The sequence below is a fragment of the Gobius niger genome (genome assembly GCF_951799975.1).
Source record: "Gobius niger genome assembly, chromosome: 16".
Classification (NCBI taxonomy): domain Eukaryota; kingdom Metazoa; phylum Chordata; class Actinopteri; order Gobiiformes; family Gobiidae; genus Gobius; species Gobius niger.
Window position 1 is genome coordinate 3,002,350 of NC_136867.1, and position 10,842 is coordinate 3,013,191.

The following is a 10,842-nucleotide window of genomic DNA, read 5'->3' on the forward strand; positions in this document are numbered from 1 at the left end:
CGAAAGAAAGAAAGAAAGAAAGAAAGAAAGAAAGAAAGAAGAGAAAGAAAGAAAGAAAGAAAGAAAGAAAGAAAGAAAGAAAGAATAATTTTCCCACACGAGAACAGTGTTTCCGCTTACGCGGGCGCCATAAACTATATATTTTCAGAAAGTGCTCGTGCATTCCTACCTCATGGTAGAGGTCCTGGGTCACTAACGGGCACTTCAGTGACCAGTCGCCCATTGACTTTTATGGGCTCTGTACAATTACAATGTTGATTTTTGCATTATACATGTATGTGCACGAGACGTGCACGACAAGTAGAGTGCGTTAGTGCATGTTTGATAGGAGGCGAGCGCTCCGCGCACTTTGGGGGACTCTATACGATTACAAGAGGCCCTTCGCCAGCCCTGATGGCGCTCGGCCTAAATACAACAAGAGCGACGAAAAGCCATAAAACAGTGACAAAAAAGTCTAAAATGTGACAACATGGCAACAACTCGAGGAAAAACATCTGTTTAGATGAGTTTTGCAGGTCTTAGCTTTCAAATGAGGCATAACATTGGCTTATAATCTATGACTGTTAAGATTTGGGTAAAGCTAAACTGGAGAAATTGGGCTCAGTTCAGGTGGGGGTTAAGAGCTTAATTGATTTTCCACTAAATTGGACACATTTTTAATTTCAGGGGTTCTTTAATTTTAGTATTTTTCATTTGATTTAATGATGTTGTACCAAAATATTTGCACAAATGCAATACAACCAACCCCAGACAGGCACCTGGGCGGAAGGCATTATAAAGACAATATCCTTCAGCAACAATAGGCCAAGAGGTAAAAAAATTCAAAATTGTCCTGAATCAGCTCACAAAACTTCAATGTTATATCACCGTTTTGCTTCTTCTTATATTCTTGTTTTTGTAAAGACAAATTGGCCTCTTCTCATGCACAAACTGTAGGTTAAATATAAGTTGCTGATTATAAAGTGTTGTGTAGAAAGAACAGAATCTCTAATATAAAATGAATGAGCAAATATCAGACTTACCCCTGAAGGCTCTGTATCGATGTGTAAAACATTTAAAGATTGTTTAAATGTGTTGCTTATTTTTTTCTATCCAGACTTCAAGTATTTTGCCTGTTCACCCAAAACTGCAATGAGTCCCTTCTGCGTAAGTCAACTAAAGTGTCAGGGCGCTTTGAAGAAAAGAAGAAGAGCTGGAAAAAGAAGAAGAAGAAGTAGAGCTGAAAATACAGGCCTGTTTTCAACACTTTAAGGGTATGTGTGACTTCTTTTAACACTGACATATCTTTGCTGAGTTACTTTAAACATCAGTGGGAGGCTTCAATTTGCGTCTTTTTGTGATCTGTAGAGAAATAATCCATAGATAGATAAATGCATGGCTCTACTGGGATCTTCCTTATGTCGCAGCTGAGGGGTCAACAGAATATAAATGATAATCCTTTGTATACTGTAAACTATCCAACAAGGCCACCCAGACTTCCTGTGGAAATAAAGTATTACAGCCAGAAGGCGTGCAAGTAAGTATATTGAAGGTAGAAAACATGTCATCTCAGTTCTTTTCATTTGTATTGAATGTATTTATAATTGTCGATTGTTAAAATACCTCTGGCTTAAAAGGAGCGCTCCTGCCTGGCACCCTTCTGCCTGGCAGACAAAACCGAGGGCGTGAGTATTGGACGCACAAGCGATCTGGACTGCGGTGCCAACCTCCAGGCACTCCAGAGACCGCAGGAGGAAGTGTCAGTTTCTTAAAGGGGGGGTATAATGCATTACATTCACTACAGCCATTTTGAGAGAGCAATTTTATACAAGGCAGTTATTCTAATTTACTGCATTTACAGACCAACAGAAGGTTTGGTCATCATTGTAGTGTGATATAGACTGGTGCTATGTGATTGAAAAAAGCATAATACCCCCTCTTTAAAACACAAATGTGCAAACAGAGCACAGAGCAAAGCCAACAGGACAAAGCAAAACCGCAGAAGCAACGGGCCTGTGCCCCTGCAGACCACTGAGGACACCTACAAAAAAACACATTTGGATTACTAACTAAACTAAACCACAAATATGCAATCCGCACACAAAGCACGTACTGTCCCATTGCCAAGCACTTCAAATCTGCGGGACATAGTACTCCATGTAATTTAAAAGCCATGGACATAACAAAAGAGGTGGAGGTAGACTTAAGCTCCTTTTAAAACGCAAGACTTTTTGGATTCATTAACTTCATGCCACCTGTCATCCTGGCATGAATGAACCATTCTTGTGAGGTGCTCTCTGTGGTTTCTACGCAAAATTGTTGTCCCGAATCTAGCAGGGCCAGAATGTTCTTCTTTTGACTTACTGTGCTTGTGTCCATTTGCGCTTAAAAAGGGCACAGGTTTGACAGGAGCATGAAAGTGGACAGACAAGTCCCAATATCCACCCCTGGGGGACTCCACAGGTCATCTGTGAGATATCTGCTATGTACAAGTTTAGCTTCTGTTCCCTGTCCTCGCTGATGGAGCTGCTGTCCAGTGGATCAGGTTGTTTTTACTGCTCGTCCTCCTCGTCTGGTGCCGCGGTCCTGAAAGTGACCTGGGCCCGGCTTACGTCCACCTGCACCTGCTCCTCCCGTCTGTCTGTCAGAGGTGGACTCGTCTCCTCCTGTGTCTCGTCTATGTTCTGGTAGTCTGCTGTTTCCTAAACAAGAAGAAACCGGGGACAAAAAGTGTGTAGAAGTACTTCAGGAAGAAGAATGAAGGAAAGGAGGCCCTCTCACCTCAAAGGAAGAAGACTCCGGGTTGAATCCCTGTTTCCTCCTGGAGCTCTGGTTTCTCCCATCAACCTAAAACATGCACAAAAGGTTTATCAAGAGAGCAAAGTCGAGTCATTTTGTTCAAACTGAGCTGAAATATCTTGGTGACAAACTCCGAAGTAAAGTCCGCCATAAGTGACACAGTTACAGAAGCGTCTTTGAAGCTTTATCAGCTCTCTGCCATTTCTGTTGTGTGTGAAAACAGCTCACAGCGGGTTAAGGAAAAGTTGGTGATCCCTGTATTTGTGTATTTTGATTTGGCAGAGCTCTTACCACGTATCTGCTTGAAGTGGGTTCTTCAGTGTCTGAATTCTTACATAAATCTCTCATCAGTCTGTAATGTATAAAAGGAGTGGTTAAAAAGAAACATATGTATTAAAACCTGTATTCCCTCATATAACATACCTGTAAAGGAAGACAGTAAGCAATACAATGAGTACCAGTTTAATAGCAGGGGAGATGAACTTCCAGTACTTTTCTGTAGAAACAAATACATAACCTTTATGAGTTTTTCATGTTGTCTAGTTGGGTCTAGTTGAATATATTTGTGGTCTCGCTCCTGACCTTGTTGAAAGAGGCTGACAGGCTCCGATGTGCTCTGGCCCAGTTCGTTCTTGGCGGTGCAGTAATAGACTCCAGGCTGTGTGGACGGTAAAGTGTAGTTGATGTTCTCAGACACTTTGGTGGCTCGTCCCTCTGAGGACCTGTACCAGGTGTAGAGGCTGATGGGGAAGCTGTGGCTACTACAGGTCAGAGCCACTGACCTGCTGCCATCAGAGCCCTGCTCCTCCTCTGCTCTCAACACCAACGCCTGCTTTGGACCAACTGGACACACAATGGAGACTGTTCTGTTTGTGATTAACTATTACCTTGTAACATACTGAGTTCTTAATAGATTAAAATTAAAATTAAGTAGTAATTAAGTATGAGTCACACTTATTATTTATTATTAACTTACATATTAGTTCATGATTTATTAAGGCTAAAAGGGGCGTGTTAATTTTGTTCAAGCCAACCTTAAACATGATAGCATGATAACGTGTTCAGTTTTCAGGGTATGACTGGACCGAATGTCTTACATTTTTGATCTTGATATATATATTTGTTTTTCTTTTGAAGTGGATGGAATGTACGCAGTACCGTAACGTAATTGCAATATTCAAGAGTTTCTCAGATCATGCGGCCTATTTGTTAGAGCTTCTTGTGGTAAGGACTACTACGTGAGTGCAGAAAATGTCCTCCCCATTAGAGTGCGACGACTTCCTTCCATTGTCTGAAGATTTGATGAACTGGGTGGAGACTTGGTGAACAGTCTGTAGTGCAGCATGTCTCATTATCAGCCGTGCAATGTCCAGGCTGTGTGGATTTGGACTTAAATAAATAATAGTTTAGAAACATACCACCATGAATTCCATCATAAATCCGTGATTTAGTACTATTACTACAGTAATATTGCACAAATAGCTCAGCATCAATGATTCAGACGAGCTGTGAAGCAACTATTCAAAACTAGATTGGTAAAACAAAAATGGGGTCAGGAGGCCATTAGCAAAACAAAAGGCTAAAGTACAAAACAATAGATGCTCCAAAACACAGGACTAGAGATACAGGTAATTTCTGCCGAACCCAAGTGAACACCTCATAGCTTTACAGTTTGTTATAACATTACGAAAATTAAGCAATCTTAAAATGTGCGCCATTTTAAGGAGGTTCCACTTGCGACCGTGGTTCAAAGACTTCACAAAACCAAATTATATACAGCGCCTCTCGAAAGTATTCATACACCTTGAACTTTTGCACATTTTGTCATGTTTACAGCCCTAAACATAAAGATTTTATTTTGATTTTTTTACTGAACACACAAGCAACAGACATCTGTGAAGTGAAAGCAAAATGATACATGATTCCGTTATTTTTCAAAAAATAGAAAAGTGGGGCTTGCATAAGTATTCATACAGCATTTTCTGAGTGCATTAAATTGCCTTTATAACATTCCTAATGACTCCAGAATGTCCACACCTTGGCCTAACCATTAAATAGAGGCCACCTGTGTGTAATCTACTCTCAGTTTAATTTCAGCTGTTCTTTTAGGCCCTCGGAGCTGTGGTCGGAGTGTATTGGTCACTAAACAACATCATGAAGGCCAAGGAGCTCACCAGAGAGGTCAGGGATAAAGTTCTGGAGAAGTTTAAAGCAGCATTAAGATATACAAAGATTTGCCAAGATTTAAACATCTCCCGGAGCAACTGTTTAATCCATCATTCGGAAATGGCAAGAAAAAACTGCTGTTCACAAACGCTCTCCTTCTAATGTGACAGAGCTTGAGTTGTTTTGTAAAGAGGAATGGGCTAAAATGTCAGTCTCTACATGTGCTAATCTTGTAGAGTCAGACCCCAAAAGACTTGTGCTGTTATTATAGCAAAAGGGGGTCCCACAAAGTATTCATGCATGCTGTATGAATGCTTATGCAAGCCCCCCTTTTCACTTTTCTATTTTTTGAAAAATAACAGAATCATGTATCATTTTGCTTTCACTTCACAGTTGTCTGGTACTTGTGTGTGAACGTTCAGTAAAAAAATCGAAATAAAATCTTTATGTTTAGGGTTGTAAACATGGCAAAATGTGCAAAAGTTCAAGCTGTATGAATACTTTCGAGAGGCACTGTATAACACATTATAAGAGAATATCTGGGAACAATTACCCAAGAAAGCATCCAGATTGTATCAGTGAAGAGAGGGTGAAATTACATCCTATAAATCACTGGTTCTTTTGTGGGCTGTTTGAGGTGAAACTTGGGCCCGTTCATGTGCAATAACTTCTATGCAAAACCCCGTGCAAAAACCTCTGCATCAGTAGGATTTTATCAATCACCTGACTGTCAACTTTGCACTGGGTTGACTTTTTGATGCTTTGAATCTCTTCCTTCCTTCTCCAGGTCAGCTTTACCTAAATCTAAGTGTTTACAGCCTATAGGCCAGGGTCACATCTCATATGAAAGCTAAGGCCAAATCTTTTTTATAGTTTATTTTTTGTTGCTTTCTCACGCTTTTTTCCTACTTGTCAAGTTTTCGTCACGTTTTTGTCACACTTAGTCGTGGTTCTGTTGCTTTTCCGGCATGTTTTTGTTGCTGTTCTCACCTCAAGAACAGGACGTACGTTGTTGAAATTGGCCACTGTATCTCAGACAAAATTGCCATGACCTGGGTGTCCCCCAAGGGTCAATCTTGGGACCCCTCTTATTCAACTTGATGACACTCAAATCTGCGTGTCACTGACGGCTGGTGAACATGGGCCTGTAGATGCTCTCTGTCACTGCATCCAACAGATCAGTTTGTGGATGCAAAACAACTTTCTCCAACTAAATTCAGAAAACTGAGATCATTGTTTTTGGCCCACAGACACAAAGACAAAGTGTTTTGAGTCACCTTGAGTCTCTCTCTCTAAAACCAAAAACTCAGATTCGAAATCTAGGAGTAATCATGGACTCAGACCTGAACTTAAACAGCCACGTCAAAGCAATAACATCAGCAGCTGTTTACCATCTGAAAAACATGGCTAAGATCAGAGGAATAGTATTTTTACCCCCCTTTTTATGTTTTTTTTTAATTTTTAGAGTTTTTAATATTCATCGTACATAAGATACCCCCATTTAAAATTGCTATAACCTGGTACAATGCATCTTTCTTTTTGGTTGGCCCACCAGGAAATGTCCCTGTCCAGCCCTGTTTCAGTTCACAGAAAGAGAGGAAGATGGAGGATGAAGCCTTTTTAAAACCTGCTCCAATCTGTAGCTGGTCTGCACGTCCACTTCCTCCTGTGTTGTAGTGTTTTTTACTGTAATGAGTTTGAGCATAAAAGTTTGACTCTTGTTTCAGTAGTGACATAAAGGGACTATACAGAGTTTAAAAATGTTAAAATTATGTATGTACATGTTCCAGCCATGTCCTAATGTGTAGAATGAGCCCCGGCCTGTTCACCACAACTGTCTCTAAAATCATTAACTGTCACTCAAAAAGGTGTTAATTCGGGTCCGAACATAGACTGTAGAAAATAATGGACGTCTTATGCTCACTCCTCCCCGTTTACCAGAATGACCACGGCCGTGGGGCAATTCATGGCGGATTTACAGACTCCTCCTCCCCAGCTCTGACGAAGCATGTTCCTAAAAAGGACATACGGGCGGGATTTTCACCGTAGACTCGGCCCTTGCGTGACGTGTAGCTCGCGCTGCTCCAATGCTAACAGTCCGAGCCTCGTTAAATACGAGATTTCAAAAAATCATATTACGAAAACCAGCCTGGTTTCATATATTGTTATTAACCCAGCGTTATCTCAGGAGGAAGATCTAGCCTAGTCTAGCGTTGAAACAATTGAAACCAGGCTTTAAAGTAGTTTTTAACGTGTCTAAAGTCCAATGCTTTTCAATGGGGGCCTAGCGGCGATATGGAGGTACTGCAGCAACGGCGGAGCAATGGCGGCCCCCACGTTTGTGGTCAAAAAGCAGGGCAGCCAGCGGCCATTGGGTCCGAAGTGCCGTCATGCACGAGCTTAATATAGAAGGTGCAGCAACACGAATGACCTGAGGTGGCAGTAGTGAGTATAAAATGGCAAACTTACATCTAGCCCCTTTAAATAAACAAAACAGGTAATCCTAAAAACAACAAAACTTTAAAAATTAATTATCAAACACATTTATTTTAAGTGTCAAAATTAACAAAAACATGTACTCACAGCTGCACTTTTTTAAAATTATTTTTTACTCAAGTATGAGTATACTTCATTTTAATATTATTCAAGTAGAAGTAAAATGTCTGAATTAATGAAGTGCAATTCTGGAAAATCAGCTTCCAACAATTAGAGTCTTGAGTATCTGGAGAATAAAGTTATTGCCTGGACCATGAATATGTCTGACACTTGCCCTAAATCCTTTTCCTATGACTTCAATATTCCAGACTTATGCCTAATCTTAACCGGACACACCCGTGGTGCGCTGTTACTATACCGCAACACAAACAGCCTCTGTCAAGCTCCTTAGAAATGGTTAACACATGGTAAGAAAAGCTTTGATAAATAACAAGTTGATGAGTGTTACAAATGATTTTACTGAAATCCTTTCACAGATACACTGGATCGAGATGAGCCCATGCAGTCCCATGAGTGTTCATTAACATGCACTCTCCCCAGCAAGTGAACAAAAGCAAAACAGACAAATGTGTTGCAAATTGATACATCGGAACAAGTCCGTAAAATCCACAAAGCCCAACCTTTTATCTCAGCTGTTGCTTGTGCACTCTTAAGGCGAGGCACTGCAGGTGAATATATGAGAAAACATTGCCTATATTTTGGGCAACGAAATGTAAATAATGGATTGAGCCAGATTAAAATTGATGGTTTTATTTTATTGATGTATTAGTGACTAAGATATTTTCAGAGGGGATATTGGATATATTGTTTAGTTTTTCAATTAACTAATGATAAGTGAAAAAAATCTGTAAAAAAACCTCAAATTCCGCCTCTTTTTTGGGGTTCAAAGCTGAATATATCAGGTTGGGAATTAGATATTAAAAAATCCCTCAGAAAAAATATTGTTAAGTTCAAGACTGGAAACTTTGGAGTCTGTGGGAGCTACTGTAAGGGCTCACCCGCTGCCCGAGTGCGGCCTTGTCTCATTCAGAGAAAACCAGCCCTGAGCGTCTTGTACCGAGTTGGCATGCGCAGAACCTTCTTTGGCTCTTCCGCACCAGGCGTCTGGTAGGAGGAAAAATACCATATTTGAGTGACAGCGTCATCCCGGGGACGCTTCGCAGCACACGTGGATGTAAAATCTGTCAATATTTGTGAATAAAAACCCACAGGGTGAGTTTTATCATTTTTATTAAAAAATGAAAACTACGATGTAGAGGGAGGAAAATAGATAAAAAATCTCCACTGCGTGAAAAATCAATACTTTCACCTGCCGTGTCTCGCCTTAACTGGACCACATTTATGAATGGGCCACTTTTAGCTGGGGTCCCCAACTTGCGGACCTGGGTCCAGATCCGGACCTCCAGAGGCCTTTCCATCCTCTCTGTGCTTAATATCTCAGGCTGAATTAACAGTTATTTTAACAATATTAATAACATTATGGACAATTTTTGATTCATTGGTCAGCTCTGCTATGCAAGTAGATAAAGTGTGCTCATGTTTTAGATTTTTAAGAGCAATTACTGCTCATGTTTGGACCCTAGATGAGCTGATTTTGTTGGGGACCCTGCTCTAAAACCTATTTTTTAAAATCATATTTCCCTAATGTTGTTGTTTTAGGTGCATTGTTAAAAAAAAAGAAAAGAAAAACACAGGAAGAGGAAACGCACCACGCCTAAGTCTAACCCTCTTTTTCAAATTGATATCATTAAATTATTTTTTTTACCCATTCACCAGCAGCGTCTCGCCTTAAACACATCTTGAACTAAACCAGGCCTAAAATGGTTCTGAACACTTCAGAGACTGTCCCCTACTTCACATGTGCTCCTTGTTGAACCACACCACAGGCTTGATCTGCTCCGTCCTGTTGATATAGGTGGATATTACCGACCTCTGGTACAGGGTCATGTCTGATCCCCTTCTCGTGCCCCTGTTTGGCCTGCAGATGGCGCGAACCTTCCTCCTGAAATACTTCCCGGAGCACACGTAAAGCACTGGGTTCAGCACGCTGTTGAGGAACGCCAAGTACACCGACACCTGTCCCCCTATATCCAGCGCGTGGAACCAAATCGCTTCCTCTAACAAGCCTAAGTCGCAGAGGACGTCCAGGAAAGTGAAGACTTGGAAAGGGCTCCAGCTCAGAAGGAACACCAGCGTGACTAGGTAGACTAAGATTGTGGCTTTCTTGTCAGTCCTGTCACAGAAAGCCGCCTCTCTTCTCCTCGATAACGAAACCACGATGTTGGCGCTGCAGAAAACAATGACCATAACGGGAAGTAGGAATCCGGCCAAGTTCAGGAGAATCTGATGGGCCAGCTTCCAAGAGCTACTGTGTCCGTACTCCAAAACACAACAGACCACGTCCAGTTCTTCCACGTACAGCACTTTCCTGTGGACGACAGACGGCAGACTCAACGAAACAGCGAAAATCCACAAAGCAAAGCAGACGATCTTCGCGTAGAGCGTCCGGCGCAGCCACAGAGCCTTCATCGTCTTGACCAGTGCGAGGTACCGATCCACGCTGATCATGACCAGCGTGTAGATGCTGACGTACAGGTTGACGACCATGACGGAGTTGACGGCTTTGCACATGGCGTCGCCGTAGGGCCAGTTGAATTCGTTCAGGATGTTGGTGGCCCAGAAGGGGAGACCGCACACGAGGAGGAAGTCGGCCAGCGCCAAGTTGCCGAGGTAGATCTCGGCGACGGTGAGTCGGTCTCTGGAGGCGAGGAAAACGAACAGGACGAAGCTGTTGAACGCGAGGCCCAACGCGGAGATGACGAAGACGTACGGCGGGACCAGGGTGTAGACGAGATCCCATTCCTCAGGAGGCGGGAGGGAGGAGTTGGTGTTGTTGGTAAAAGACGTCCAAGGTTCCATGATGAGCTGTGGAATATAAGATTAAAACAACAGCTGTTATGTTATTTATAAGTTAAATTCATTCATCGATTCATGAACATCCTGATGACAAACCTTCTGAAAATTATACAAGAAGAACAAGGACTCTAGACTGCGACAAAAATGCTTGCATATGCGACTATTTTTTAGAGAATGTCCGAGTAAAAAAGTTAAGTGGCAGCGTCTGTGCGGGCAAAAAAAAAAAGAAAGTCTAATAGGCTTTATCAGGAGTGCTACAAACAATGTTATAAACATCGTCTCCAGAGCACTCTTCTGAGAACACACACACACACTGCACAAACACGCGCGCACGCACACACCCAAGCTTCTATTTATTGAAGAGGTCAGCTGGTGTTTAGGCTAAACGTTTTGTCCGGTCAAGTGCCCCGCTCTCCCTGTTTGTCTGAGAGACAATGAAATACAGACAGCGACAGAAGCCACGTGTCCCGACATGAATGAACCTTC

The 10,842-nt window shown here is 41.9% G+C and overlaps 2 protein-coding genes across 2 annotated transcripts; both read right to left on the bottom strand.

Annotated features, from left to right (window-relative positions):
- Positions 1-2,471: 2,471 nt before the first annotated feature.
- On the bottom strand, positions 2,472-3,675 carry LOC306976327 (uncharacterized protein; the record flags this gene model as incomplete). Its single annotated transcript, XM_079574247.1, has 6 exons — positions 2,472-2,681; positions 2,761-2,826; positions 3,070-3,130; positions 3,202-3,274; positions 3,361-3,621; positions 3,666-3,675. 6 exons carry the CDS (start codon positions 3,673-3,675, stop codon positions 2,532-2,534), a joined length of 621 nt encoding a protein of 206 aa, XP_079430373.1. The 3' UTR covers positions 2,472-2,531.
- A 5,619-nt stretch (positions 3,676-9,294) lies between these two features.
- bdkrb1 (bradykinin receptor B1) lies at positions 9,295-10,359 on the bottom strand (the record flags this gene model as incomplete). Its single annotated transcript, XM_079574249.1, has 1 exon — positions 9,295-10,359. The coding sequence occupies one exon, from the start codon at positions 10,357-10,359 to the stop codon at positions 9,295-9,297; it is 1,065 nt and encodes a 354-aa protein (XP_079430375.1).
- Between the last annotated feature and the right edge of the window lie 483 nt (positions 10,360-10,842).